General features: G+C 43.3%; 1 protein-coding gene and 1 long non-coding RNA gene across 10 annotated transcripts in view; one reads left to right on the forward strand and one right to left on the reverse strand.

The window, feature by feature from the left end:
* The window catches only part of AFF2 (ALF transcription elongation factor 2), a 401,939-nt gene that overhangs the window by 238,844 nt on the left and 136,417 nt on the right, over nt 1-26,678 (forward strand). For 4 of the 6 annotated variants that reach the window (XM_082207167.1, XM_082207166.1, XM_082207169.1 and 1 more), the window contains exons 5-8: nt 1,303-1,395; nt 5,807-5,899; nt 7,345-7,381; nt 7,612-7,663. In XM_082207167.1, the coding sequence (XP_082063293.1) occupies nt 1,303-1,395; nt 5,807-5,899; nt 7,345-7,381; nt 7,612-7,663 (275 nt within the window). The remainder of the gene's footprint in view (nt 1-1,302; nt 1,396-5,806; nt 5,900-7,344; nt 7,382-7,611; nt 7,664-26,678) is intronic. The other 2 variants (XM_082207168.1, XM_082207171.1) reach the window with 1 other exon arrangement.
* On the reverse strand, nt 21,173-26,588 carry LOC309523487. Of its 4 annotated transcripts, none has more exons than XR_014215397.1 (4): nt 26,445-26,588; nt 25,501-25,549; nt 23,541-23,666; nt 21,173-22,537 (listed from the first exon to the last, which is right to left on the reverse strand). It is a non-coding gene; the product is annotated as an uncharacterized lncRNA (long non-coding RNA). The 4 variants fall into 4 exon arrangements; XR_014215398.1 differs by having other exon boundaries at nt 26,427-26,588; XR_014215399.1 differs by lacking the exon at nt 25,501-25,549 and having other exon boundaries at nt 21,174-22,537.

Raw genomic sequence — 26,678 nt, forward strand, 5'->3', positions numbered from 1 at the left:
GATGCATTGACTGTGGAGGCATAGCCACCATGACTAGTAGCCACTGATAGCCTTAACCTCCATGAATCTGGGGAAGCCTCTCTTAAAGCCATCCAAGTTGGTGGCCATCACTCTCTCCTGTGGGAATGAGATCCATAGCTTCACTATGAAGTAGTGCTTTATTTGTCTGTCCTGTTCCAACATTTCATTTAACCTCCATGAGTTCTGGTGTTAAGAGAGGGAGCAAACGTTTCTCTTTCTGTTTCCTCCACTCTGCGCATACTTTTAAACACATTTATCACGTCTCTTATTGCTTGTCTTTTCTCTAAATTAAGAACCCCCCAAATGCTGTGACCTTTTCTCTTAGGTGAGTTTCTCCATCCCCTAGATATTTCTGAAGGTTGTAGCTTTTAGGGAGTAAGGACAAGGAGAACCTTGAGGATTCCCGCATCATTTGTATTTCATAACACCATTGAGAAATTATGAGCTTGCTCTTGAATGCCCTGAGCCGTCTTCTTTTGCCTGAGTATTCCTAGGCTAGAATCCCATAATCATTATCACCCACAATGCAGTGTGTGTTGCCATTGCCGGGAGGTAATATTAATGTGGGATGCAATCAGACCATTTTCACCATCATTATTATCATTTCAATTTATTAACCACCTTTCACCTTAAGGTTCCAAGGTGGGTTGCAACAATTAAAGCACAATATTTAAAAAAATATTTAAAACCTGTTTTTAGATAGGTCCTGAAGCATACATCTCAGGTGTTAAGAGCTAGAGTAAAGAAGTGCCTCTTCAGCATTTGCCAAAAGCTGTATAAATGAAGGTGCCAGATGTACCTCTGTGTGAAGGGAGTTCCACAACTTAGGGGCTGCCACAAAGAATGTCCTTTCCTTGTCCACCACACCCTGAGCTTCAGAGGTTGGTGGATCAACCAATGGAGCACTCTCTGCTAATCTTAGCCCCCAATTTGGTCTTGTGGGGAAGGAGGCACTCTTTCAGATATTTGGGGCCTGAGTCATTTGGGGCTTTAAACATAACATGAGCACCTTGAACTGGGGCTAGAAATGAACTGGCAACCTGTGCAGCTGTTTTAAAACAGGGGTTATATGAGATCTGGAGGGAGCCCCAGCCAGTAATCTAACCACTGCATTTTGAACCACTTGAAGTTTCTGAGTCATCTTCTGGGGTGCAGTTGATCCAGACATTCAACCTTCAGGGAGGAAAAGCCAATGAAGAAGGAATGACTTGAACTGATGCTCACAAAATTAGATTTATTTGCAAATATTTATTTGTTACATTTATATTCCTCCTTTCTTAGGAACATAAGGAACATGGGGAAGGGCCATGGCACAGTGGTACAGCATCTGATATGCATACAGAATGTCCCAGGTTCAGTCCTCAGCATCTTCAGGTAGGGCTGAGAGAGAACCCCATCTGAACTCATTGGGGCTCTCTGGTCTCTCTCTGGTCAAAATATGCTGTAGAAATGCATACAAAAATACACAATTTAGGGGGAAATGCATTTAAAAGCTTACAAAAAATGCATTTTATGGAAAGAATACATGTAAAATACATACTTTGAGTAGAAATGCGCACAATTTAAATGTGAATTCATTGTGCATGATATTTTTTTGCGTGTGTGTACAGAAAACAGATCAAAGGAGACCTATAACAGAACACATATAAAAGTGACACAGAACAGAAATAACCTGAGCCATCCACCCTTTCTCTGGGAAGAAGTCCCTCAGCAGAGAATCTGTGGATATAGAGCCCTTCGTGATGCTAGTAGGATAAACATTTCATGGAGTGCATTTCATTTCAGAAGCACTGATTTCCAAAGCACCAAAAAAGAAACTTCTCTGGTTTCTCTAAAGGACAAGACTAAACTGTCACAGTGCCTGTTTGTGGAATTATTCCTGAAACCATTTAGTTCTACTTTATGCACTAAGCCTCCAAACCACTGGAGTCCGTCACTAATCTGCATCTTTGCAAAAGGCCCAAGATGAGTCCAGCCAAAATCCTCAAGGATTTAAACACATCAATCCCAGCCAGTGGCACATTAGCACTCAATTTAGCACATAGGAGGATTCAGAGCCTGAATTCTCCATTTCCTTGGTTTAATTCTAACTTGCTTCGTATAAGCCATGAATGCATTTCATTAAAATGGGATACTAAATTATAAACTCAAGACCATTAGGTGGATGCACAGGGCTGTGTTGTGCTGAAGAGAGCCTTTGCAATGGATTCTTCCATTTATTTTCCCTGTACAGAAGATCCTGCCAAATTTCTCCAACTTGCTTGCCACATAAATTGCAACCTGGCATACAGCAGCTCTTTCTCCATACACTACAACATTTCCGTGTAAGGGAGTAGCTCCACCATCCCCTTGTTCATTTTGGTTGCCTCTTCCTCCTTTTTGGTTGCCTTCTTCTGAACCTTTCCCAACCCTACAATATCCTTTTTGAGGTGAGACAACCAGAACTGCACACAATAATTCCAAATGCAGTTGCACCATAATTTGTATAATGGCATTGTGATATCAGCAGTTTTACAATGGCAATTGTTCTACATTTTTCATTTGCAATTATCTGCAGTCTTTTGAAAGGGCCCAGCATGCTTTGGGTTCTGAATGATCGCAGAATGGCATGAAAAACAACACATGCCTGTCAATTCCACAAGGTCTCAATAAGGATCTCCAGACAGGGGCAGAAAATGCAGAGTCAATGTTGGGAAGTGGACGCCTGCCGCTGATGTCCCAAACATTTGCGTCAACCTTGCTCCCACTTGTGCATCAAACTGTTTTGCAACTGTCAGCTAAGTTTTGTGTATGGAATTGGAATTGATCACACCATGAAATAGAAACATACATGCATACATACATGCAAATAATTGCCTTTGGATATTTCCAGCCTTGTCTGACAATTGCAAATTGTAATTACATTCTCTTCTTGGAGCAAAGCCCAAGTGTTGGCTATTTTTAAGGGAAGCCTATGTGGTAGGGTATTTTTGTTTGTTTCTTAATTTGTTTGTACTTCTTGAGATGGATGGAACAAATTATCACATACCCCTTAAAAAACCACCCATGCAGAACAAGAAGCGGCAGGAGGGTTTTGTTTTGTTTTGTGGAAAGAACCCTGCCAGGGTTTTAAAATTTTCAGAGATGAAATTATATGTTACTTAGTATTAGTAGTTCTTAAAAAAAATTAGCTTTCCTCCTCCTGTCCTTTGATGCAGCTTTACATATGTGTTGCTGCTCCATTGATAAGCTGGAATTTTATGGGTTGCATCTCCTGTTAGCCCAACTCAGAGTAGAGCCATTGAAAATAATGGGCATGGCTAATGGGTCTACTCTTGAGTATGATTTATGTTTGATCCAACCCTGTGACTTTTGTCCAGTGCAGCGCTAAGCAATTTGTTCCATTGGATTTACCCTTGCATAATGGAACTCCACACCCAAGAGATCAGAGGTTTAAAGAGCAGCATGGGATGGTTTGCAAAAAGGCTTTCAAACAGCCCCATCCTGCACTCTGAAGCCCTGAGCCTTTAAAGTGTGCCATCCCCTGATGTCACTGTGATGTCAAGTAATTGGCATTTGGGAACCCCACTGTCAAATCTGGCCCTCCAGAGGTGAGGAGATAAACATTGAGGCCCCCATCTAGGAAAGGCTCCTCCACTCAGATTGCATAATATACAAATAACACAACACGGATTTAAGGCAGCTCAGATTCAGCAAAGCACAATATTGGCAATTATGTCTTCAATTCTGATTTAACTGCTTCCCCCGAGACTCTGAGAAAAAGTCCACAGCCCTGATAGCTTTAGGGCAAACTCTTAACACCTGAGAAATTGCAAGTGAGATATGAAGTCAAAGGCAATAACCCTACTCATATTTTTATTCAACCCAAACTGCTTTTGTTCCATCCGAACATGGAAGTTCTATTTAGATACTATTGCCTACAGTGGCAGCTGGTGGGGCAGTGGGGCTGATGCTGGGCTGCTCTCCCAGTTTCCTAATGCCATGCATCACTTCTGCTTACCAGGAGAGAGGGAAGAAGGCAGAAGGGAGCTCAGCATGGTGCAAGCACAGCACTGGACCCAATCCAATGCTCCAAATGCTGCACGCACACCATGCCAAGCTCCATTGCTACCTTGCCCCTCTCCCTTTCCATAAGTGGTAGTGATGCATGGTGTTGGGAAACCCCACCTTCACCAAACCACCCTGCCAGCAACTACTGATGGCCTCTCAGCTCACGATAGATCTACGCACTATCAATCTAGCCAGCCTCCTTTTAAGACAACCAGTCACTTGAAAAGAGAACAATTGATGCTAGTCCAAATTCCTTGGGCTCATTTACTGAAAGTTTCTTGGCGCATCTTACTTGTAGATGGGAGTTCCTCCTGCAGCAACTGCTTCACAAACCTGCCTTGCAGAATTACATGAGCCTCCTGCTAATTCTCTCCAGTCCTTCTGAGCACTGTAGGAACCATTAACCCTACAGCCTTGCAGACAAATTATGCTGCTGTTGCTTCTTTTTCCCTAGCTATTCATTAAGCATCTTCTGTATGTTATCCTTCTCAGTTCCTTACCTCAGGGCATGTACAGCTAGTTTAAAAGGATGGTTGGAGGGGGGAGAAAAAAGGAGGAGGAGGAGGAGACTTGGCTGGAGAAGTGTGCATGCCTAGCCCTTATAATAAAACACACCGTGTCAATTAAAACAATATTTAAATAATTTTTCCAGGAAGGAGTACACTTTGATAAGCAGATACATCCTTAGGGCCAAAGCAACTCTGAAGCCAACAAAACCATAATCACTTAACTGTCATTTAATCCCTTTTCTTTCAGTGTATAAACCCTGCACCCTTTCCAATAGCTAACATGACTCTGTAAGTCCAAACCACACGGAAGTAAACCCTGGTTTGATTTTCTGAACTTCCATTACACCCCACTTTAAAACATTTCTGTTACTTCTGTGATACTCAGAGGTTTTTTTCAAATCCTTCCAATCTTGGACGTTTAATTCTTTCCACAAATAAGTGAACGAAGAAACCTTGATTATTCCCTATCAGTGTTTCGGAAGTGTGTATCAGGTCCAGCTGTATTGCTAACTTAGAACAAGGATGAGCTTCTGTGTTGGGAATAAGTATTTCACTGGAGAAAATGAAGATGAACATTGAATATTACTCTTCTTATCCAGTATGGTTGTTCTGAAATCATTACACTGAGGGGTGAAAATCTTGACACCCCATTCCCCACACAGAGCTACAATCCACTAAGTGATTTTTCAGACAATCCCTCTTCACAGGGAACTCTGGGAATAGTAGCTCTAGGAGGAAAACAGGGCAGTGGCGTAGCATGGGTTGTCAGCACCCGGGGCAAGGCAAGTAATTTGCGCCCCCTAACCCGTGGATTTGCGCCCCCTAACCCTAACCCCCAGATGTTGCACCCGGTGCGGCCGGCCCCCCCCTGCACCCCCCACGCTACGCCACTGAAACAGGGGCCTCCTAACAACACTCAGAATCCTTAATAAACTTATTTTTGGGAAGCCATGACTATTTGAAGTGGTATCATTGTACTTTAAATATATTTCAAATGGCCAACGTCTTTCTGAATGCTCATTAAATCATACGCAAAATAGAAGGCTGTAGCCAACCAAGTTCTACTCACCATAGATCCTTTGGAATTAATGAACTTAAGGTAGCCAAGGCAATGAATTTCAGTGGTTCTGCTCTGAGTAGACCTTGCATTGGCTATAACCCAGAGAAAATAGATGGGGGTATAATGTGGACTACATTCTTCTGATTTTTCTTTGTTCTCTTGCTAGGAGATGACCCATTCCTGGCCTCCACCACTTACAGCTATACACACACCTGGAAAGGCTGAACAGAATAAGTTTCCCATTTCGGGCAAGGCACAGGTAGGTTAGGAGTGGACTTTGAAATGCAGACCGGGCATCAAGACCATAGGTTGGTTCAGCTGAATTAGATTACTGTTTTGGCTACACTGGCATCAGTTCAGCCCTGAACGTATTCAACTTAATTATGCATATCAACAATGTTGTTATGAGCCCCATAGAGACATCTTGGAAGGGCTGGCCAGCTACAGAAGAGGGGTGGGGGAAGTTTGAAGAATTGGAGGCCAGTTATCCTGGTGAAGTGTGTGACAGGCAATGTCCGGTCCCAGGAGGTGTTGTAGTTGTCTGGGAAGGAGGTCACGGGCACTGAATCATATCCCAGGGACAAGCCCGATAGACTGCCAGAAGTGATACTTTATCAAATCCTGGAATAGCTCAGTGAGTAGAGCATGAGACTATTAATCTCAGGCTCATGGGTTCAATCCCATGTTGGGTAAATGCTTCCTAGATTGCAGGGTGTGGGATTAGATGACCCTTGTGGTCCCAACTCTACAGTTTTTTGATTCTTTGATTCTATACCTGCCCAGAAGCTGCTTAACACTCTTATCTTGCTTCGTTGACCAAAGATGGCCCAAACTTCAAGTTGGCACTGTCTCTACTCCATCACCTAGGACATTATTATTGTTGTTGTTATTTGTTATTTGCTTTATCTTGCCCAGGGCAACCAAAAGCAACTTATAACCAACCAGCCAGCCAGCCAACAAGAAACCCTACATAGATACATTAAAACCAAGGGGGAGAGGAAATACATCCTAGCCACTTATGAAAGGTCATAGATCGTTAAAGGCCAAAGGCCTGGTTATGGAAGAAAGTTTTTGCCTGGTACCTAAAGATATATAATGATGGTGCCAGGCGAGCCCACCTGGGGAGAACATTCCACAACCAGGGAGCTGAACTATAGAAAATCCCCATCCTTGTGTTGCCACACTCTGGGCCTTTCATGGAGGAGGCTTACAAAGATGGACCTCTGATGGTGATATCAGAGCCTTGGTTGGTTCATATGTCAACGCTGGCAGAAACAAGTGGCTCAGGCATAGCCCTGTAGGAAGATTGCCTGTTCACTTGCCCAGTCCAAAAAAAACTTAATTTATCATGATCTAGCTCATAGGCATAGATGCACATAGCTACCTGATGGTAATAGAGGTGTCCTAGTAACTCTCAGCACCCTCATGAAACTACAGTTCCATTGATTCTTAGGGGAAGCCATGCTATAATTTAAACGCATAGTGCAGAAGGGGCCCTAATTGGCTACAATTCAATAGTTTTCTCTGAGTGTACAAATGAACAAATGTTTCTCTCTGGTGCCATTGTTGTTGCAAGAACTACCTACTGTAAGGGGCTTCCTTTGTTTATTAAGGTCACTTGGGCGCCTTAGTCTAAGGAGAAAATACAGGTTTTCCTTCTTAAGTTCTTAACTAATGTCGACATTTTGTGTGCTTTTGTTGTAGGATCCACAGCATCTGACCTTAGGATGTGGAGTTCAAAGTAGGTCTTCCCTGATATTATTTGAAACTATCAGTTATCATTTTCTGCCCATTATACAGTATCATTAAGACAGCAGGTTTAAAATTAATCAGTGCACTGCTGAAATAGATGTTGTTTCTTCACACTGTTGTGTTAATGTGTTGTGGACCAGTTTTTATGTCACTTAAACCTTTCTTGAGAGTGCTGTTAAATTCAGTGCAATTATATGGATGTGATTTCTTTCTTTTCAGAATGGGGAGAGCCGGCTGGCAAAGTTGCAACCAAATCAGTGCCACAGAAATCGTAAGTAATTTCCCTCTCCTTCTTCCTTGAAAAGTTTTCCATATGCCTGAGTGATGATGCTGTGTTTTCCTGGCGTGATGTAGTGCAATGCAGCCTTTCCCAACATGGTGCCCTCCACATGGTGCTCGGCTATAACTCTCATAATCCCTGACCAGTTTGTCATGCTACTTGAAGCCAATGGGGTTGTAGTCCAGCAATTTCTAGGCTGCGTTGAAGATCATTCATAAACTATGGTCAGAATTGGGACTTAATAATGCTTAGTGTAGGTCCATGAAATTGTTGAGCATGTTAATGGGTCTACTCCAAGCATGACCATATCTGAGTCTACCCCAATGTGCAGGGGAACACTAGCATGCTGTGGGAAATTAATTATTTTTAAAGAAGAAGAAGTGCTCATCTATGGGAGAAGCTGCCTGCAGTTTCCCTAAGCATGATTGTCCTCTAGCTTTCCCTCCTTCTGGTTAGCCTCTGCAGAAAGGAAAGAAAGGTGTTCCCGTCTCATTTCTGACTGGGTGAGTTTGGAGCATCCAGTCATTCCCAGTGGAGAGAAAAGCCTTTGAAAGAGGCTGCCCTCCAATCAAAAGGCATACCTGGAACAGTGACTCATAGAAAACCCCAGAAAATGGATTTCTGGGGCAGAGGGTAAATCTTACCCTTACAGAATCAAAACGTTCATCACTGAAAGCAATGCTTCTGGGCAGGATATATATGTATAATTTGTGTTGTATATGTGTGTATTCTAATGCTTTGTGTATGTAAGGCACTTTATCCACAAAGCTTCATTCCACATTTGTTGTTCCACTGTCTCTATTAGTTCTGAGAACTGTTACTAATACTTCATCTCAAATACACCCAGAACACACCATAGTTTGTGTGAAAGTTCAGCAGAGTATATGTATGTTGACCTCTTTCACCCAATAACTAAGCAGGAAGTGTTGGGTTTCTTCCTTCTAGATTCTCTGTCTGCCCCCACCACATTATAAGAAGTGGTTGGAAAGGTACTATTGAAACTCCAACCAGCATAGTAAGTGTAAGACCAATAAACCAGTGCTGTCTATGTGGAAGGGGCTTTATTGCTTACCAGATTCATGTAATCTAGCAGCAAAGGCCAGCTCAAGCTGGGAAGGTTCAACAATAGCTGGTGAAGGGATCTACTGGCAGGACCTGCTGGCAACCACTGGGAAGGCTTTGAAGGAATTAGTGAATTTCCATCCTTACCAGAATCAGATGGGAGACAGAGGTGCAGAAAAGGAGCCTTAAACAATGCAAGTGCATGTTTGCTAACTGACAAGCCACCATCTTCCCATGTGTGCAGGCATCCAATGACAGCTAGACACTTAGGGAACAGTGTAACTGCAGTATCTTCAGTCACCTCCTGAGCTGCTCCTTCAGGAGGCAGTGATAGCCACAAACTTGACACATAATGCATCTCAGTACTGTCAGAGCAGGACACTGGACTAGATGGACCACTGGCCTAATCCGGCAGGCTCATCCTGTGGTCTTAATCTACAAACCTTTTCAAGCCAGAATGGCTGTATAAATACATGCAAAGGTACAAAAGTCTTGCTGAGAGGAGCAGTGTAGTGCCAGAGAACATTGGCCATGACAGGATGTGGAGGCTTGGCTAACCCTGAATAGCTCGGTGGGCAGAGCATGAGACAGAGTTGTGCGTTCTAGCCCCATGTTGGGCTAAATATTCCTGCATCGCAAGGGGTTGGATTGGTTGACCCTCACGGTCTCTTACAATTCTATTATTATTAGCTAAGAGGCCAGGATCCCTTGGCAGGCAGAAGGGATGAAGCAGGTCCTCCTCTTCATTTCGAAGGCTTTCGAAGCATTCTGCCAGCTGGGATTGCCTAGGGGGCCAGCATTTTGCCTCCCTCCCTCCGGCAGTTGTCTGTTAGTTTCTATTTAGTGAGAAAAAACATAAACCTCATTGTACTTGAGAATTCTCCAGCTTGTCAGCAAGGGAAAGCAGAAGCCTGGACTTGCAACGTCAATCATTTCTAGCTTCTGGCAATAGGATGTTTAGGGACTCTGAGCATTGAGCATATATGCTCAGGCCATCTTTGTTAATACCTTTTGATAGGGAAGTAGCAAAACCACTCTTGTCATTTTATTTTTAGCTGTTTTGCAAAACAGTGTTGACTTTCTGGTGGGGGAGGGAATTGTGTGTGTCACAGGTGGGAATGCTAGGAAGTTGCTCAGCCAGCGGCGAACCACAAGGTGCTCTCTACTCCCTGCTTTTTTCTGCAAAATGGTGTTAGCACATCAGCAGAATGTCATTGTGTTGTTGAGAACACAATATGGCTGCATAGCTATGGCATTTTTAATCTAGAATCGACAAAAGCTGAGTCTTTGTTCTTCTTTTTTCTATGTAGTCCCCACAAAAATGGGAAATACTGCATGTTTTTATGCTCCCAATAAGCTCTTATTAAGAAACTGGATTAATTCAGAAAACATAATCTGGCTGCAACCTGATTCTGTGTTACCCTCAATGTGTCCATTTGAAAAACAGGTTTAGGTGGTCCCAGCTATATCATAATGTAAAAAGGTAAAGAACCCCTGACAATTAAGTCCTGTTGCAGACAACTCTGGGGTTGCGCCGTTCATCTCACTTTACCGGCCGAGGGAGCCGACATATGTCCACAGACAGCTTCCGGGTCATGTGGCCAGCATGACTAAGCCGCTTCTGGCAAACCAGAGCAGTGAACAGAAACGCCATTCACCTCCCACCGGAGCGGTACCTATTTATCCACTTGCACTTTGACGTGCTTTCGAACTGCTAGGTTGGCAGGAGCAGGGACTGAACAACAGGAGCTCATCCCATTGCGGGGACTTGAACCGCTGACCCGCTGTGCATAATGTGCATAATGTAGGCGGGCGTATTCCAATATTTCAATCACTACTTCCTTCTTCCTTCACCTGGGGCATGTGCAGGGAGAAAAAGGCATGGATAACCTAATCAAGGGGAGAGTTTTCAAGTAACCACACCTAACCTTGTGTAGATTGAAAGCAGTATGGTGAGGATGAGCATGGACAAGTCCAGATTGAGAAAAAACTGTGTTTTTGTGCTTCAGGCAGGTTAGCATGTATGCAGCCTAATTCAAGGTTACATCAGTGTGCCATTTCTACAATAAAATAGTTGACATCTTCACTTTTTAAAAAATGGTTTTGCTCCTTTAAACAGATAGGCTGGGACTGTGCGCTGGAAAAAAAAATAGTTGAGTTTATCACAAAAAGTGTTTCCGTAGTTTATAACAAGCAGTAGTAGATATGTCAATCATGGTGTATATGGTTATATGCCTGCTTTCAGGATGAGGAGGAGAGTGCATTTCTAGGCTCAGTGGTATATAGTGCATTTAATGGGACCAAAGCTCTCTCTACAGGAAGCCAAATATAAAACCAGAGACACGGAGAGTACGTTTTATGAACCAGCCTCTCTTATTGTTTTGCTGCTTGATCTAAGGTTCCAGTGCTATCAATCAGAATCCTGTGAGGAATGATCTGCCATCTCAGGGAAGGTGATGGATTTTACACATGACAGATCAAAGCTGAAATAAAAAAAGTTACTTTTATTTTTACTTTCCAAAGGAAGGTTTGCAAAACCTTTGGTGTTGCTTCCTGCCCCTGGGTCCTATGGATATATAGTTGAGCCAGTTTTGAAGAAGCGGGGGGGGGGGTGTTTATAGAAGATGCGATGAACCTTTGAATCTTCAGATTTTTCTGGACTTCAGCTACCATCATCCCTGGTCTTTGGTTATGCTTTCTAGGGCTGATGGGAGTTGTAGTTCAGTAATAGCTGAAGGACCAAAATTTCCCAGCCCTTGGTTTACAATGTTTTATAGAGGCCATCTTAGGTGATCAGAACACACACACACCCAGGTTTGCGTCTGTTTCACATATGTGACCCCATTTGATTACATTTCAGCTTTAATCTGGAGGGGGAATGTGGAACTTCCTACATATTTGGTGACTCTTACTACCTGGAGCAGAGTAATGGTTTGGAAAACCTGTGGCCCTTCAGATATTGTTGGACTCCAAGTCCCATCAGCCCCAGCCAGCATGGCCAATGTCCAGGGATGATAGGAGATGCAGCTACATTTCGAGGGCCATAGGTCCCTCAACCCTAATGCAGGGAATAGGTACCAAGAGATTGTACCAAAGCTTTCAAAGAAAAAGGAGAAGTATGTCAGGGGTTTTAGAGAATGAAAAGAAGTAGCATCATGGATGCATTTGGGGAGGGGCAGTTCTAAATGCACATAAAAAGGTGAAGAAAACTTGCTGGATCAGGCCAGTGGCCCATGTAGTCCAGCATTCTGCTCTGACAGAAGCCAGCCAGATGTCTATGGGAAGCTCGCAAGCAGGACCTGAGTGGAAGGGCACTGTCCTTTCCTGCAGTTTCCAGGAACTGGTGAAATGGTGGTTTGAAAGGAATTGGCCAGGTTGTTTGAAATAATAAGAGATGGATTTGGTGTGCATCCTCAAACATTGCCTTTCCAAGTCTTTAATCATTCTCAGTAGCTTCCCTAGCCCATGAGCCAGGACCTTTTAACAGTGTGTTAATAGAGTGAGCTCAAAATGTTATTTGATGACAAGGATCCCTTTTATGACTCTTCACTTCCTCATTTTACTTCTGACTGGCTTTTAAGGGATGTCCTCAAGAATGCTCAGTAATATGACAAACAGAACATGATGTCCTTCATTTAAAAGGGCCCTGGGTGGATTCCAAGTGGATCCAGGCCAACAGCTCACAACCAGAAAAGCACTAGTGATTTTGAGGACAGCACAGCCTCAGTAACAATTTCAAGATACATATTTAAGGCACTCAAGTGTCCTTACAATCCTGGGTGTGTTAAAGGAAAAACCAACCACCAGATTGCAAGCAGATGGTTCTCGCTGGGTTCACCGGTTCCTTTTTAAAACAGGCTCACACATTATACTTTAATGGCATGACAACATCCCATGATTCATCTACATGTCCAAAGATCAGCAGAAGTGTATTGTGAGACTGGCAGTTTCACAGAATCAAGGCAGAAACCCAAGTAAAAGAAGAAAGTGCTCCTAAATTCCAAAATAACATTGAGCAAAGGCTTTAGATGGGTACAAAATCATGGCAATCTTCGACTGGGGCAAATGCATATCATTATGCGGTTGGGTACAAGTTGGTGATGACAGTAATGAATAGGTGTAGACAGCATTGTAGCTCAATACAAACAGGAAAAGGAAAGAAATTTGCAAGCAAATGTCCTATTAATGTTTATATACTCTTGAGCCCCATGTCTGCAAAGATTTGTTTTTAAAGCCCTCTTAGGATTATAAAGGAATATGTCAAGATAGCCATGGTTAGATAGATAGATAGATAATATTTATTACGGCCATAGGCCCATACAGGTAAAAACAACACATAAGTGACAGCTTGTGCCGTGGGGGAAAAGAAAAAAAGAAAAGAAAAAACAGTCGCTAAAACACCGCTCTAACAATAAAATACTATAAGATGGAAAGGCAAGCTACGCCTTAATTAGCTTGTAGCGCTCCTTGGCGTCGCTTTTGGGAGAGGACAGCGACCAGGAACCTAGCCACTTTCAGGGTCGTGTGGGAATCCTTATCCTGCAAGATTTGGGCAAGATGGAATTTTGGTGGGGTACCCTCTAGTTTCTGTATGATTGATCCCAACAAATTTGCCCGTGGCACCTTGAACAAGGGGCAGGTGAACATAATGTGCTGGAGCGACTCCGGCGTCACCTTATCACATTCGCACGTGGCGGGGTCTTGGCCCTTTGAGAATCTATGTCTCAGGACATTGGAGGGGAAAACGTTGAACCTCGCTTTGGTGAAGGCCAGTCTATGGGCAACAGTCGAAAGGGAGGAGAGGTATGATGGAACGCAATAAGTTAAAGTGATACCAATGTTCTGGGGCGAACAAACACCTCCCCCCAGCATATAATTTTGCTGTAAGTCGATGTCATCCAGTCTTTGACGGATCAGTCTTTGAGCAGTGATTTGGTCTAGTTTTAGGGAATCTGAGGGAGAGATTCCATAGCTCAGGAGTTTGGCATGGATTTTACTAGTCCAAAGGCTGGAGAATTCATCTCGCCATAAGCATTGGACAAGGTAATGGTTTGGTAATCTATGCCACAATGATAACCAGTAATTGAAGACTTGCTTCCACAGGCAAGTTTCTAAGGATGCGATCTTCAATTCTAGTCGCATGGCTGCGTTGCTTACGCACAGGGGGAGCATTAGGAGCCGACGTAGGAATTGGTTTTGCAGAGTCTCAAGAGGAGTAAGATCTGTCATCACGGCCCAGAGCGGGGCAGCATAAGCAAGCACTGCAACCACTTTTGCCTTGAACACCTTTAGGGCCGAGGGAACATGCAAAGCTCCGTCCGAAAAGAAAAATCGGAGGAGCGCATATGACAGGGTTTTGGCCTTGTTAAGTAGGTGTTGAATTTGAGCTTTCCATCCCAAGTTGTATTGAAAAATAACTCCTAGATATTGAAATTTTAGGACTTGCTCTATTTTTGCTCCACCAAGCTTCCATTTGTATAATCTCCGGCTTCTGGAGAAAATCAGAATCTTGGACTTAGCATGGTTGATGGTTAGTTGGTTGAGTTGGCAATACGTGGCAAAGATCTTCAGAGCTCTGGTTAGTCCAACACGTGTATAAGATAGAATTACCGCGTCGTCCGCATATAAAAGGAGTGGGCAGCGGTAATCCGCTAGTCTAGGCGCGTGTGTACTTGGAGATGAGTTAACTAGGGGTGCTCGCATGTCGCTGATGAAAAGGTTGAATAGGCAGGGAGCCAATATACATCCTTGGCGCACTCCCTTGTTTATTGGTATCGAATTTGTGAGGTCGCCCGCAGGAGTAAGTCTCACTCTGGCAAGGGTACCTTCGTGGAGCTGACTTATGAGCCATAAGAGTCTTCTGTCAATGCCCTGTTTCGCAAGTTTCTCCCAAAGAATATTTCTAGGAACGCTGTCAAAGGCTGCCTTTAGATCTAAGAAGGCAGCACAGAGGTAGCCCCGGGGAGGGGAGGAATACTTCCGTGCCAGATGGTAAAGAATTATCGCATGATCTGTTGTAGAGCGTTTAGTTCTGAACCCTGCTTGTTCGTGGCCAATCTGGTTAGTCTCATCTACCCATCGCAGTAATTTAGTCAGCAAAAAGCTGGCATAAATTTTCCCTATGATCGAAAGGAGGCTGATGTTACGGTAGTTTTCCGGCTCCGTTGGGGAACCTTTTTTATGAATTGGTACTATAATGGCCTCCTTCCATATTTTGGGGATGAGACCGGAAGCGTTGATTGCATCGAAGGTTTTGGCCAAGATGCCGGCCCACCATTTTGGGTGTAGTTTGATGGCTTCAGCAGGGATCAGGTCGGGCCCAGGGGCTTTGCCCGGTTTCAGCTGAGCTATTAGCTTGGCTATTTCGTCAGGATCGGTGGGAGGCCAGATAGGTAGGTGGGTAAACAGATGCATCAGATGGTCAGAGGGAGCATCTGCCTGTGAGAAGCATTTCTTCAGGAACAATTCCCATGTCGGTGCAGAGATGACTGCCCTTGGGTATTTCCTCACCCTTCTGTTAATCAAAGACCAGAATTCCCTGGATCTGTGTGGTTTTGACGCAGTAATCAAAGCCTGCCAACGATTATGTTGCCACTCACGCTTGGCGGTTTTCTGCGTGCGTTTGTAGGCTTGCTTGGCTTGGGCATAACTGGCTGGCAGAGTAGATGCATCGGAGATCTTATATACATTATATATAGCACGGAGGCGCTGTCTTGCTTGTTTGCACTGCGAATTATACCAGGGGGCACCGTAAGTATACTCGTTTCGATTTAAATTTTTGGGTGGTAACCTAAAGAAGGACGAAAGATCAGTCGTATGATGGTGGAAGCGCTTCAGCACTATGCTATGCTCGTCTGAGGCAGAGCCTATGTTGGAATGGGGCCCGAGGATTTCTTTTTGAAAGAATTCCTGGTACCTTTGAGCCTGGGTCTCGGACCATTTGATTCCTCTTACTTGGAGAGATTCGTTGGTTACCATCTGGGTCGCATGTCTATGAGCCTCCGGCTGCCAGTTCAGGGAAAACTTAGCTACAAGGGGAAGATGATCACTAAATTGTACATTCTCGATCTTAAAAGAGGAAATACACTTAAGTAGATCCCTAGAGACCAACAGGTAATCGAGGACGCTGTTTGATTTAACGCTCAGGTGAGTGAAATCCCCTGGAATATCAGGGAGGCATGTGCCATTTAAGGGGACCAAATTCAAACGGATGGCCATTTGATAGAGGAGTACCCCAGCCTCATTTGCTCTGTGGTCTTTAGAAGTTCTCCTCATGATATGTTCCAGGTCGTAATTATCAGGGTTTGGGGTAACCCACCATTTGGCTTTGGTCAGCGAGTCCCAGTTTGCTGCTGTGCGGGCATTAAAATCGCCACCTATTATGGCCGGGGTGTTAGGGAACTTAACGTAGCATGAGAGCAAATGCTCTTCTAGCGAGTCCCATTTAGAGCCCAGTTCGAGGGAAGAACCCCCAGGTGGCAAGTAAACATTTGTAACTAGGAGCGAGATCTTTTCCCCCGCAATCAGCCCGGTAAGGGCGTAGGGAGGCAGGGCCTGTACTAGCGTAAATTTAGAATGTAGGTTGAGGGAGATGCCTATTATTAGGCCCCCTTTAGGGCGGCCTCCTTTCAGGGAGGGGCAGGCAGGGAGTTCTAGCAGCTCAAAGCCATTTAGGACAATTTTCTCTACTTCCCACGATTCTTGGAACAAGATGATATGAAACAGGTTAATAAACTCCAAGAATTCTGGCTCATGTTTTTTTCCCCTCCAGCCCGCGATGTTCCAGCTGAGGACTGATAGGGGGGAGTTCCTGTTGTGTTCAATTCGCTGTCAATTCAGGGAGAGAAGTGAGTCCTTTGGAGGCAAGGCAGACCCCACAAAAAAGTCAGTTATTTTACTTTGCATGGCAGGCACCTGCTGAAGGTGCCTAGTCTTGAAGTTGGTAGTGAGGTGTTCTGACATGGTTTATCATGGCATGAATGAGCCACAGTGAGCTTTGGGCCAACATTCTCCCCCTTTCCCCTCCTCTTCCAGCAAAGTTGCAAGGAGGAGATTGAAACCCTTTGCTTCCATTTTTAATTAACTACAGATTGTCATTTCATACGTGTAATGGGAACTGGGGGTTGCTCGTGCGTAAGTTGCCGCCACTCTCGGTGAGGTTGCCTGCATAAACCTTTCCCTGGCTGGACAGTCCTGATTCCACGTCTGTCTCAGTCACTGGCAGAATCCGTCAGTGGGCGTTTCCTGAACTTCTTCCAACATAAAAGTTCCTTGACAGATAGTCTCCGCCTAGCCTCCCTGCACGGAAGTCTTCTGCGCAGGGTGGGTGTGGGCAGTGGAGGACCAATGCTCTCCCCGCTGGTCTCGGGCGAAGAGTCCTGGAGCCATCCCTCCGAAACCCGCCTCTGCTCGCCTTTCTCCGTGGTGTAACGCTGATTTCCTTCCCCGGTCACTGAGTCCTCTCTTTTCCTGCTGGTACCTTCTCCGGCATCGCTCGGGAGCCCTTCCACCACTCCTGACTGCGATGGCAGTTCCCTGACAATACGTATCCATCAACTATGGTTAATCTTAGCAATAGTTTGTTTGAAGCCAGCCAGTTTCAAACCATGGGATATGAATCAGATGGCTTTTTTCAATAACCTGGAGTTAAGATTAACCACAGTTTACGGTAACATGCTAAGATGTGTTACACAAAAAATGGAAGTGACTGGCTACCTACTGGTCATTCTGGGACAATCTGTTAAAATGGATAGTAGAAAGCACTTAATTGCTTTAGTGAACTCCTAAACTATTGTACAAACTGGCTTAATGTTTGGCAGTTTCATTTGCCTTGTACAATGGTACCTCGGGTTACATACACTTCAGATTACAGACTCCGCTAACCCAGAAATAGTACCTCGGGTTAAGAACTTTGCTTCAGGATGAGAACAGAAATCGTGCTCCGGTGGCGTGGCAGCAGCAGGAGGCCCCCTTAGCTAACGTGATACCTCAGGTTAAGAACAGTTTCAGGTAAAGAACAGACGTCCAGAACGAATTAAGTTCTTAACCCAAGGTACCACTGTATGTGCATGGAATGTTTCGGGGGGGGGGGGTTATATGGCGATTGGTATAAGCATTTTCAGAAACTGAAAAACAAAGTTTTTAAAAAATGTATGTGGAAGTTTTCATTCTTTTCTTCGTGGCCATAGTGGGGGAGAAGAGGAGCATTGAGAGTGTGCATGCCTGAGATTCCCTGTGGCTTGCTCTCATCATGGCAAACCATGGGTTATTGTGAGGTCAGAACCAGTTAATACTATATATTGAAATGTGTAAAGGTCATTTGCATACTGAATCTTAGCAGCGTTTTAGTCTCATCTTACATCAACAGATTTATGTCTTGAACGAAACTCAGCTGCGTCAACACTTTAACAAACTCCAATCAAAACAGTGTCTTTAAAGAACTCAAAACAATGAAAAATAAGCAAGGGGCCATTACTGAGCTAGAAGTTATATTATTACAAGATTGGCGCTTTCAGTGATAATTGCCACTAGATTCCTAACCCCAAAGACTATGAGTATACTTCTTGGAAGTCTGTTTGAAAAAGGAAACATACTTCATGATATCTAGCTCCTCTTGAAGAGTGTTTCATCTTATCTTTTTTGGAACTTCTCTGCCACATCAAAAGGAGCCACCTGGGAGCACAGAAAACAAAACACATACAAAAACTGGCAATGTCTTCATGCTATGAATTAAAGGTAATTCATTCTTTGAAATGAACCAGCAGGAACCCCTTATGAAGAGCAATCAGGCATCAAGAGGGTTTTCACAGCAAGCTTTTCATATTGGGTAATGTGACAACAGTCAATATTGCTCTTCAGAACATTCAAATCAAAATGCAGTTGTGTTCTCTCGAAGTTGACAAGGAACATTAAACAACGCAATCTTGTCAGTGGTGGCATTTGAATTCCTCTCCAACTCCCCCAGGTTTTGAACTTTTTGCAGTCATAAAGAGGCATGAGCACGCCTATATTTTCTAATTATTATTTTTATTGGAAACATGTTACTTTTTAATTTTCTAGTATTAGGAAATATATGGGAGGGGCCACAGTTAAGTGTTAGATCATGTGTTTTACCTACAGATGGCCACATGGTCAGCCCAAGACATTTTCACTTAAGCTAGCAGTAGATGAAAATATGCAAAGCCTGCTGGATCAGACCAGTGGCCCATCCTGTTCTCACAGTGGCCAACCAGGTGCCTATGGCAGTGTTTCCCAACCGGTGTTCCGCGGCACACTAGTGTGCCGTGAGACGTTGGCTGGTGTGCCGTGGGAGGGAGGCGGGCGGTGAGAGGCGGCGGCAGCGAGGATCCGTGTCGAGCCGGGGGCGGCTCCGCGGTGGTGGTGCCGAGCGGCGGGGCAGCGCGTGCAAAAGGGAGGAGCGCGAGACAGCGGAGGAGGAGGAGGCAACTCCCGGCGACGGCTCCTCAAGCCCCGCCGCCGCCCCCTCCTCCGCCCGCTATCGCCGCCACCACCACAACAGCCGCCGCCGCCTCAGTTGCCGCCGTCCCTCAGTTCCTCGCTCTGCTGCCTCCTCCCACCCCCAAAGCTTGGAGGTTCCCCAGCAAGGGGAAGGGAAAAAACTTTCACTTTTGTGCGTCCCTCCCGGCGTGACGCTGCGCGCTGACGTCACGGGGCGGGGCTGTAATGGTGGTGTGCCGCGAGATTTTTTTCATTAAACAGGTGTGCCGTTGCCCAAAAAAGGTTGGGAAACACTGGCCTATGGGAAGTGTGCAAGCAGAACCTGAGTGCAACATCACTCTCTCCACTTGTGAATCCCAGCAGCTGGTGTTCAGAGTCATAATGGCACCAACAGTGGAGCATTCAAAAAATTGTTCCAGGAACATAAGCCCTGTTGAATCAGAGATACCCAAGGGAGGCCCACAGGCTGGACTTGAGGGCAACAGCAGTCTCCCCTTCTGTGATGCCCAGCGACTGGTATTAAGTGACATCCAGACTCCAGCCATGGAGATGGAACATAGACATAACGGCTAGTACATATTGATAGCCTTATCCTCCATGAAATTGTCTAAACCTCTTTTAAAACCATCCATACTGGTGGCCATCACTGCCTCCATAGTTTAATAGTTTATCTATGTGCTGTTTGAAGAAGTAGTTTCTTTTATGTGTTCTGAATCTTCCAACATTCATCACCTCCCTGCCTAAGAACTTGGAGAATCACTGTCAGAGAAAGTCATACTGAGCTAGATGGATAAATAGTCTTGCATTGGCTTGATGTGCTACTATAGTTTTGGATCCATTATGCTGGGTTCTGTGCATTGTCTCATCATGAGCACAGTTCAAAGGCTGGTTCACACATACATATGCATCAATTGGTTTTGTGACATTTGATGACAGGCAGTTGAATGTGTTGATTTAATTTTGTTTGTATACCACCTTATACATTGCTGTACACAAGGCAGTCATAGATTTAGCAAATATACAATAAAGGTCACACATTCTATGACAATCCAGTCCAGTACAAATAAGTGATAATGAAAAGTTGGGCTATAAAAATATATGACTTAAATAAGGTAACATCCAACTATCCATTTGAAAAATAAAAATTACATGATAAAATTAAAACTCAGAATATCAGCAAGTAGTAATTAAACAGAAAATCACTCCCAGCAATTACAACAAATCATTGCTAGTCTATGATTAATTTAAAAAACCAGCAAAGGCACAATAGATAAAATACCACGAAAGATCAACTGAGCAGCAAAGTCACAATGCCTATAAAATCCAGGATGGACAAACGTAGCTGGTCTCCTGCTCCAGGTCTAATAACTAATCCACAGGTACTTTGCGAAGAAGAAGGAAAGGTCAGTCTCAGTACTGAAACAGCTGTGCTGAAAACCTTGAAATGAAAAGGCTCAGTATCAGGTGGGGCAGGGTTCATAAATGCTGGCAAAACATTGATGGGCATAAATTGATGGGCTGTAGTGAAACACGTTGCATTTGTGGTAGTGCATCTGTGGGTCAAACCAGGTGATACATTTTGTGATTTGGGAGCAGGGAGGCGGTAAAAGGTCCTGAAAGTGTTAGCTGATACAGTGGGGAAAGTAGGTGATCTAACTGGAAACTTTGCCTTATCAATTGGGGGAAGGGCAGTAAATTCAGTGGCAGAGCAACTGCTTTTCATGCAGGAAGTCCCAGGTTCAAGTCTCAGCATCTTCCTGTAGGGCTGTGATTGACTCTAGAGAGGTGCCACTAATCAGTGCAGGCAATTCTGAGCTGGATGGGCAAGGGTCTGGACTCACTATAAGACAGTTTTCTGTGTTCCAGTTTCCTCCATTTTCCCTCAGTGATGCTGTCATATAAGCACATCTGATTAGTTATGCAGCACCTTTATACCATCAGATTCATTCTGTGACCCCTGATTGGCTGGAATCTTATACTGATTGACAGAGAGAAAAGGGGGAGAGGGTGACAACACAGCAGAAGTATGTATTGTGAAATGTGGGGGGGAGGTGAACATTTGGAGATGTAGAAGGACTGGGAGGGGTTGTCTCTTTTGAAAGCATACCTATCGCACAGAAAATATTCACAGGCGAGCGTTCAGTGCAGCGTTAATAATAGACAATTCAGATTATATTTAATGCAGACAAATAATTAAGATTGGTGTGCCCCTGCAGATGAGGCTATTCTTCAAAATAATTTACAAATGAATCTTTTAATTTGTTTTCATTATTCAAATGACTCACATGCATCTTAACCTCCCCGTCAGAATAAAATATTTGCTAGCCCGTTCTAATAAGCAGCCTACTCTTGACATGTTTATAAATTACTTTAAAAGATTCTGTGACAATGGGAATTTAATTTGGTTATATTTTAATGACCCGGTGCTGAATAATTTGCATGCGCATCTCAGGCCTAATTGGTACTTTAAAGGCGGCAGGAACAAGCAACCCAACCATAAGAAAAAAATGGCCTTTGATGTACTATTGAAAAAGAATTTCACGAATTGGTTCAGCCATTACCTCTCCATTTTAAATATCAGTACACACATGGCTACGTAGTGCTTTTGGTACCCAGTTGCCTCAGAAGCTAAAATATAATGAGGTGCTCCCCCCCCCCATTTCTTCCTTCCTTCTCTAAAGAAGGCAGGGCTCCTCCAGACAACCTGTTTTATTGAGCATTCATCCTGATCTATTTGCACAAAGTTTATGTGGAGGTTAGATTATCTTTATTGAGCATTCATTCTGATTTGTTTGTGGGCGGTTATACAACAATGAACACCCAACCTGATTTACTAGCGGGTTTTTCTGCATCTTCCTGTTAATCATCTGTTCATCCTATACTTTGCAGTTATTTGCACATCACTTTCCTGATTTGAAAATGAGCTCTTTTAAAATATAAAGTAGATTTGTTGTGCTAGAATGACAAAGTGCATTAATCCACATTAATTGTGCAAATCTAAATTTGCAGCATATGCTTGCATTCCTCCCACAGTCCTCCTGACAGTCTAGGAGTACCCATATTGAACTCAGAAATTCAGGGTTTGGTAGGACAGGTTTAAAAACAGCAGAGCAGAGCTGATCCCATTGTGTTACAATTTCAGGAGAGACAGCCATTTGATTCTTGTGAGACTGAGTTGATGTAGCAGTTGGGTGTGTGTGGCATTGGTTAGAGGAAAGGTGCCTATAACATGTTGAGGGATGGCAATGGAGCTCCTCTGATGTGACCGCATATCACCAGTGTGCTGGAGTCATTGCTCAACCCTAGATGCTTCTTGCTCATATGCTGCCACTTTCAGCTCACACACTGAAACAGAGAGATGAAAAGGAAGAGACTGCTACTTAAGTGTCCCTAAATTATAGACCAACGGCACATAATGCTGCAAACTTGCCAAAGCTAAGCAGATCTGAGTCTGGTCAGTTTTTGCATGAAAAACCACTTGATACTAGGAATGGAAAGGTCTGTCCAGTTTCTTATTTTCAAATCTTAAATTTATTTCCCCACATTTTGCAGCAATTTGTCAATTAGTTAAAAACAAAAAAAAAACCCTCACAAAAATTCATCAGCATTTTATTGCAAATTTATCCCGTTAATTTCATTTGTATGGGCACTTTTGAGTAATGTACACATCTTTGGGGTCAATTTCCCCCAATATAATGTATTTTGTATGTTATTTTGACTAATATCATCTTCATATTTGTGCACATTTCACTTTGCTATATGCATTTTTGTAAACATTGGTTAGAGAACTGTATCACAAATTTTAAAAGATAGCTGTGTTTTAGTCTGCACATTGTTTCAGAAAGCATGGATTTTTCCTCCATTCCTCCTTGGTATGTCAAGTAGTTTGTCACCTTGAATTTCAGTGAAGAAAGCAGCAATGTAAAATGTAACATGTTGGCCCTGCAACAACAAAATATTGTAGTGTGGAGTGCTTCTGTTCAGTTTTCTAGTCAATAGAGAGACCAAGTAACAGGAATCCCATTTAGCAATGGTAAAACTAATATTTATGCAACCATGTACAGAATAATGGAATGATGCAGTTTAACTACATATAATGCAGGCCAGGGCCACAAAATGAATACAAGCTAGGGCCACGATGTAAGCATTCATACAGTTCATACAGTTGCAGCTCATTTCGTTCTTCTTCAAAACACCAGTTGAAGAATATGGATGGGCGGCAGTGATTAATCTCTTATTGCATCAGTTATCTTTTATACATCTTTCTTCCTTTCAGGAAAAGATCATTCCTGATAATCCTAAAAGCATACTTTTGGGGACGAGGATGGATAAATAATCGAATTGCTACCTTTTATTCATTCAGTGGCCTTTGCTGGTATTATTTGTGGTTTATTGTTGGCATTCATCTGTCTTCGGCCACAATGGAAGAGTGTGTCTTCAGGGGTAAAGTCTAACCACTGGAGAGATATAGTGCCTGAGGATATAGGGGAGAACTCATAGCTTTTGCCTTCCATGTTGTTTTTGCTGCGTTTGCAACACAGAAACAACTTCCCCAGGGTGCAAGCCTGGGCAGCAAGTATGGAGGTCCTGGACTACCCAGATGGCAAGTGCCCCCTATTGGCCACACTGCTGTCACCCAAAGAAAAGCAGAGAAATAAATTTGCAACAGCTTGGCTACAGGAATTGCCGGAAGGAGGCATACAAGGCGCCATACAACTGCCTTACAGACTTCACTCCAGATTTGTGTAGGGTGTTAGTCCTTGGCCTTTTCTTAGTTTATTGTACTCATCTGCCATTTTGTACATGTTTGCATCAATATTACTTTAATTTTTGCTAAAATGGGAGATCCCTTTTCTACTCACAGAGCTGCAATTCCCAGAGTGCTTTAAGAATCAGTCCCTCTTTTCCTCTTGAATAGTGGCCAATAGGAATCTTCTACCAATTCTCAGCACCCTTAACAAACTATAGTTCCTGTGGTTTTTTTTAGGGGGAGCCATGACACTGTTTTAATGTACAGTGCAGGTGGACTCTTAAGATCAGTTCTCCACATTTTCACACCAGTTAATAAGCCAGAATAGCTCAGTCAGTAGAGCATGTGACTTTTAATCTTAGGGTTCTGAGTTTGAGCCCCACATTGAGCAAAAGATTCCCGCATTGCAGGGGGTTGGACTAGGTAACCCTTGTGACCTCCAATGCTACAATTCTATTATTCTAATCATTATTTTTATTTTTTTAAAAAACCTCATGAAATTTTATTAATATTTTTGTGCAAATTTCACTTCATATATATGTTTGTATGCCAATTTTGCCCATAAACATATATTTTTTTTCAATGCAGTTTTATGCTATTTCCACTGGTATGTGCATTTTCATGGACACTTTGCCCCAGTATGTAAATTTTTGTACACATGACTTGACCGATGAACTGCATTGCAAAATTCAGAGCAGTGAGGCTTTCGAAGGATGGCTTCATCTTATGTATTGTTTTGGAAAGGAAAAATTAGGGAGGTTCACCTTCCAATGAGAAGTAGATAAAAAATTCTCCCCCATCCTCCTCCAGTGTATACAAACATTGCTGCTGCCATGTGGTAGCATGATGCAAACATGCAGGTTGATGAAAAGCAACAACAGGCTTAAGCTTTTGTTATCCAAAACCTTAAACCACTTGCTGCCTAAGATCTGCATATGAAATGCAGACCCTCCAGACTCCCCCCCCCCCATCATTGCTCTCACCATGAGTAAAGTAACTCACCCACAATCTAGGAATGAGGGGGTGGGGAGACTATTCATAATCTTTAAAAGTCAATTGGATAGGATAATACAGTTATCACTTACACTGCTAAACTAATAGAATAAAATTTGAGAAAACAATTAGATTTTACAGAGTTATTTCTCCAGAGCTAGACATTAAAGTAATTTCAAAAGGCACCACTGTCATTAACTCCATTTAAGAGAAACATCTCTCCACGTTTGATTTCAGCTTTGATTTCAACAGTACCAAACGAATTTGAGGGTTTTGTATAAATCATAAACTTTCTACATATCCTTCATTTTAGGATCTTGGGGTGTCCCCCATGGATTCCTTTACGGTTAGAAGTTGTATAGGCTGTTGCAGGGTGTATGTGTGTCTTTATTCTAATATTGAAGAGGAACTGAAGCTGTTGACCTGTCTTGACCTTTAGTGCTAGATTAAAATTCAAAGAAGCTGCCATGGCAACTGTGCCTTGAAAATTAGATCCTGACAGATATGCCTAAAAGAAACTTAAAACTGCAAGTGTTGCTTTGAACTCTGGAGAAAGATTGCTTACCATTGTCAAAGACTGCTCCTTAATTGAAATAATCTGCTTTTCCCCTTTACTTGTATATATATAAAAAAGAAAGGACAAACGGAAGGGGGGGGAGAAATGGCAAAATGAAAGATTTTATCTTTTGAAGAGATTTATTTGTTGAGGCTCCCCACCTGTGCTATACTTTTAAAGGAAAATCATACTGCTTTAAACTACATATAAAAAAATCCTGGGAACTGTAGTTTGTTAAGAGTGCTGAGAGTCGTTAGGCAGGGAGGAAATTTGCCACTAATATTAGAAGGAAATCTCAAGTTGTATGAAACTTCTAGTCAATAATTCCTAATTTCATTGGTAATAGGACAAATGCAGTTATTGTGCATGTTTCATGTAAACAGTAGTTTCAGAACCCAGTTGGGTGGTGCTTAACCCTTTCCCCTTCTGACATGTTCCCTGGTGAAAATGCTCCCTCTGGGTCCAGGCTGGAGCTACCATGGCCAGCAATGGAGTCTTACTTCTCTAAGCAAATAGGAATTTACAGAGTTTGGATTTGATATCCCGCTTTATCACTCCCCTTCAGGAGTCTCAAAGAGGCTAACATTCTCCTTTCCCTTCCTCCCCCACAACAAACACTCTGTGAGCTGAGTGGGGCTGAGAGACTTCAGAGAAGTGTGACTGACCCAAGGTCACCCAGCAGCTGCAGGTGGAGGAGCGGAGACGCGAACCCAGTTCCCCAGATTAAGAGACTACCACTCTTAACCACTACACCATGCTGGCTCCCATGGGATGACATATGGGATCTCTGCAGAGGGAAAAGTTAATCTCCCCCATCCCACTTCATGTCCTCCTGGTGCTGCTTCCTCCCCTCACTCCTGGCTGTTGTTTGTTTACATTTTTATAAAACCTGCACACTGATGGCATTCACATCACATGGATATTGTGGTACTCACAGCTTGGTTTCCCCTTACCTGTGTGGTGTTGAAAGGAGAAGGTTGTGACACATACACAAGCCTTCAGAAACCACCAGCTTATCTGGGGGTTGGCAGACTTCTATAAAATGTGAGCTGTTGACATTATGATGTCATCAGCTGGAGGAGGGGCTATCTGTGTAATTTAAAGAGGCACTGTAAATTGCCGAAGAGAGGAAGCATCCTAAAAGTAAGTAATTCTAAAGAAAAATGGTTATTTGATTGCTTCCATAT

The sequence above is a fragment of the Podarcis vaucheri genome (assembly GCF_965113315.1).
Source record: "Podarcis vaucheri genome assembly, chromosome: Z".
Lineage (NCBI taxonomy): Eukaryota > Metazoa > Chordata > Lepidosauria > Squamata > Lacertidae > Podarcis > Podarcis vaucheri.